Raw genomic sequence first — 2,673 nt, 5'->3', positions numbered from 1 at the left:
CAGATTAAGACAGCATCTGATATTTATTTGTTCAGGAGTCACCTGTCACTTTTGGAGCTATCTATAGTAATTTAAAACCTGTATTATGTCTTAGATGAAATCTTTCATTGTTTTTTTGTTTCTTCATTCCCTGAAAATTTCTATTATGAGAAATAGATTGTTAAGAAGAAATGTCACCAAATAAATTCTGATTCCTTTAGATGTCAGTTTTTTGACATACTAAGGGGCAGATTTATCAAAATGTGGGTTTAGAGCTTAATACATAAAAACTCACCCCCATTCTATTCATTCCTAAGGGATTTTTAGAAGTGTACTTATCAAATGGTGAACAGTAAATCCCATAAAACAAACAGATTAACATATAAAACAACCAATAACCAATACAAAAGGTGAAGAGGGCCTTACTACATCATATCATAATTTTTTCCTCTTTGATAATTTTCTTTAAAGTTCCCATAATTTTCTCTCACAACACATGTAAACCAAAGCAGCTGATTTATTCATCCAAGAATTCTGGTATGTGCCCTCTTGTCTTTTAACACCATGTAATGTTTTTGTTTTTAATAACTAAACTTTATTAATTTTATTTGGCTTGTAAAAACAATTACAAATGCACATGATGCTGTAAATTGAATGAATAATTTTACAGACAGCTGAAGAATGTGTATATGTTAATATATAAAAGAAGCCACTTCAGATCAAACAAGCATATTTTAGGGAATCTCCAAGTGTCTTAGAAGATACTACTGAACGAAACACCAGTCATGTCTGTATTCAAAGGAGGCCGCAGCCACTGCCATCAGAAGACTTACTGCCCAGATCCATGCCATCCACATGTTGTCTGCAAAGATCCATGCAACCCACAAGTTGTCTGCAACGATCCTTGCCAACTAGCAATATGTCATGACCGTAAGTAACAGTTAAGTAAGTTAGTTAGTTCAGTTAGTAATATTCAACTAAAGTAATAATCAACTAAAGAATATGACCTCTAGTAGGTTTGTTATTTGTTATGTAAATTTGTTTCATAGGTCCACAAACCATGTATAATGCAAAACAGCTGATAGAAGCAACACAATGCCAGTCAATGGGCAAATTATTGTATCTGTCAGGACTTGGTTTATTATAAAATTTATGTTGTCTAAACTGCTTCATTCTTTTCAATGCTCTTTGATTCTTTTGCCCTTTGAATGTTTTTGTCTGATATACAAATATTCTTTTGGTCTGCTATTCTGAGTCAGAATAAGGCAGTGGTGGGGCCAACTGCTAGAGTTTTGATTGGTCTTTTTTTTTTTTAATTTTTTTTTAAAACTTTTATTGAAGATTTCACAGTGTATACAGAGGTATAGGTTTGTTGAAAAGAATGTTTTACAGAATTTTGGTTTATTACACAAACCTGGTCTTCTCTTTTAAATCCACTACACACAGTGGGATGATGTTTAGCAAAGCCACATATGGATGATTTTTACTACAAATTTAACGATGAATACAGTATCAAACATCTCAAACCAAGCAAACCCCTTAAATTGCATGTCTCTTCTGCTAAACACTTGAAAATTTCCAGTTATGTGCCAGTGTTTGAGCATTTTATTTGTACTTATCCTTTGCATTCAATGAACAAATAAATATACTTATGATGTGAACAGGTCAGGAAGTATAAATATAAATGTTTTACTAAATGCCTAGTTTCTTATAAAATTAGCATTTGCAACTTTTTTTTTTACATTTTATTAAACAACAATAAAAAATGCTCTGCAAATTGTAATAAATGTAATTAAATGCCTGTGTGCATACCCAGTAGTTTAGCTCATAGACTGAGGTAGGATTGTAAGCTTAATAGAATATCTTAATTCAATTGTATTTTGTTTTTCCTGCCAGCCTGCCAACCTGCCCATCATTACCATTGTGACACTGTGCACTGTACCCACAAAGGTAAATATATTTTTTTATTTTTATTAAATGTATTTTTCTGCAGAAGGGGTAAGAGCAGAGTCTTAGTTTTTTCATTAGTTATCATTAGGCTAGGTTTTCATTGTTTTTCAGTTCCAAACTAGACTCCTAGAGAATAAAAAAGTATTACTTTCATTACTTTTAAAAATTATTACTAAAACCACAGAAAAATAAAGTGCAACAAATGTCGTGCCATGTTTCTGTATTAGTTTCTGCAGCATGTAAAAGGTAATGTCAATTTATATTTGCCCTCTAATGATAACAAAATAGAAGATAAACCTCTAGAAAACCTCTACAACTTTTAGTTCAGTAAAGGAACGTGTTACTGTTCCAGGGATTTTGCCAAATTTCAAAGTTCCTATATATTTTTTTCTGTAATACTGAAGGACCTCTAGAAGACTGCCTTAGACTGCCTTAGAGGTACTCTATGATAAAATCTCCTGAATACATAAATATTGTGTTCTAAATTATGTTTTATTTCTCTATAGTTCACTGTGACCCTTGCAATCCCTGCAATCCCTGCAATCCTTGGCAATTCTATGGAAAGTACTGAGTATTCCCACCTTTTGAGCAGGACCTGATCAATCATCAGTCCAACAAATGCCTTTAGTTCTTCCAGTCCTCTACTGTTTGCTTATCCTTTCATAGCTGTCTTAGTACCAATTGCTTGTCTTCTAAATGTATCTATTCAGCAGTGAATGTTACTGTTCCATTAAATTATCTCAA

At 32.5% G+C, this 2,673-nt stretch overlaps 1 protein-coding gene across 1 annotated transcript; it reads left to right on the top strand.

The window, feature by feature from the left end:
• The first annotated feature begins 728 nt into the window (after positions 1 to 728).
• Positions 729 to 2,673, top strand: LOC116412464 (small proline-rich protein 2F-like). Its single transcript, XM_031906730.1, has 3 exons — positions 729 to 909; positions 1,876 to 1,929; positions 2,436 to 2,673. Exons 1-3 carry the CDS (start codon positions 765 to 767, stop codon positions 2,498 to 2,500), a joined length of 264 nt encoding a protein of 87 aa, XP_031762590.1. The 5' UTR covers positions 729 to 764; the 3' UTR covers positions 2,501 to 2,673.

The sequence above is a fragment of the Xenopus tropicalis genome, chromosome 7, assembly GCF_000004195.4.
Source record: "Xenopus tropicalis strain Nigerian chromosome 7, UCB_Xtro_10.0, whole genome shotgun sequence".
NCBI lineage: Eukaryota > Metazoa > Chordata > Amphibia > Anura > Pipidae > Xenopus > Xenopus tropicalis.
The sequence above is the reverse complement of the archived record's forward strand: the minus strand, read 5'-3'. Positions and strand labels throughout refer to the sequence as shown.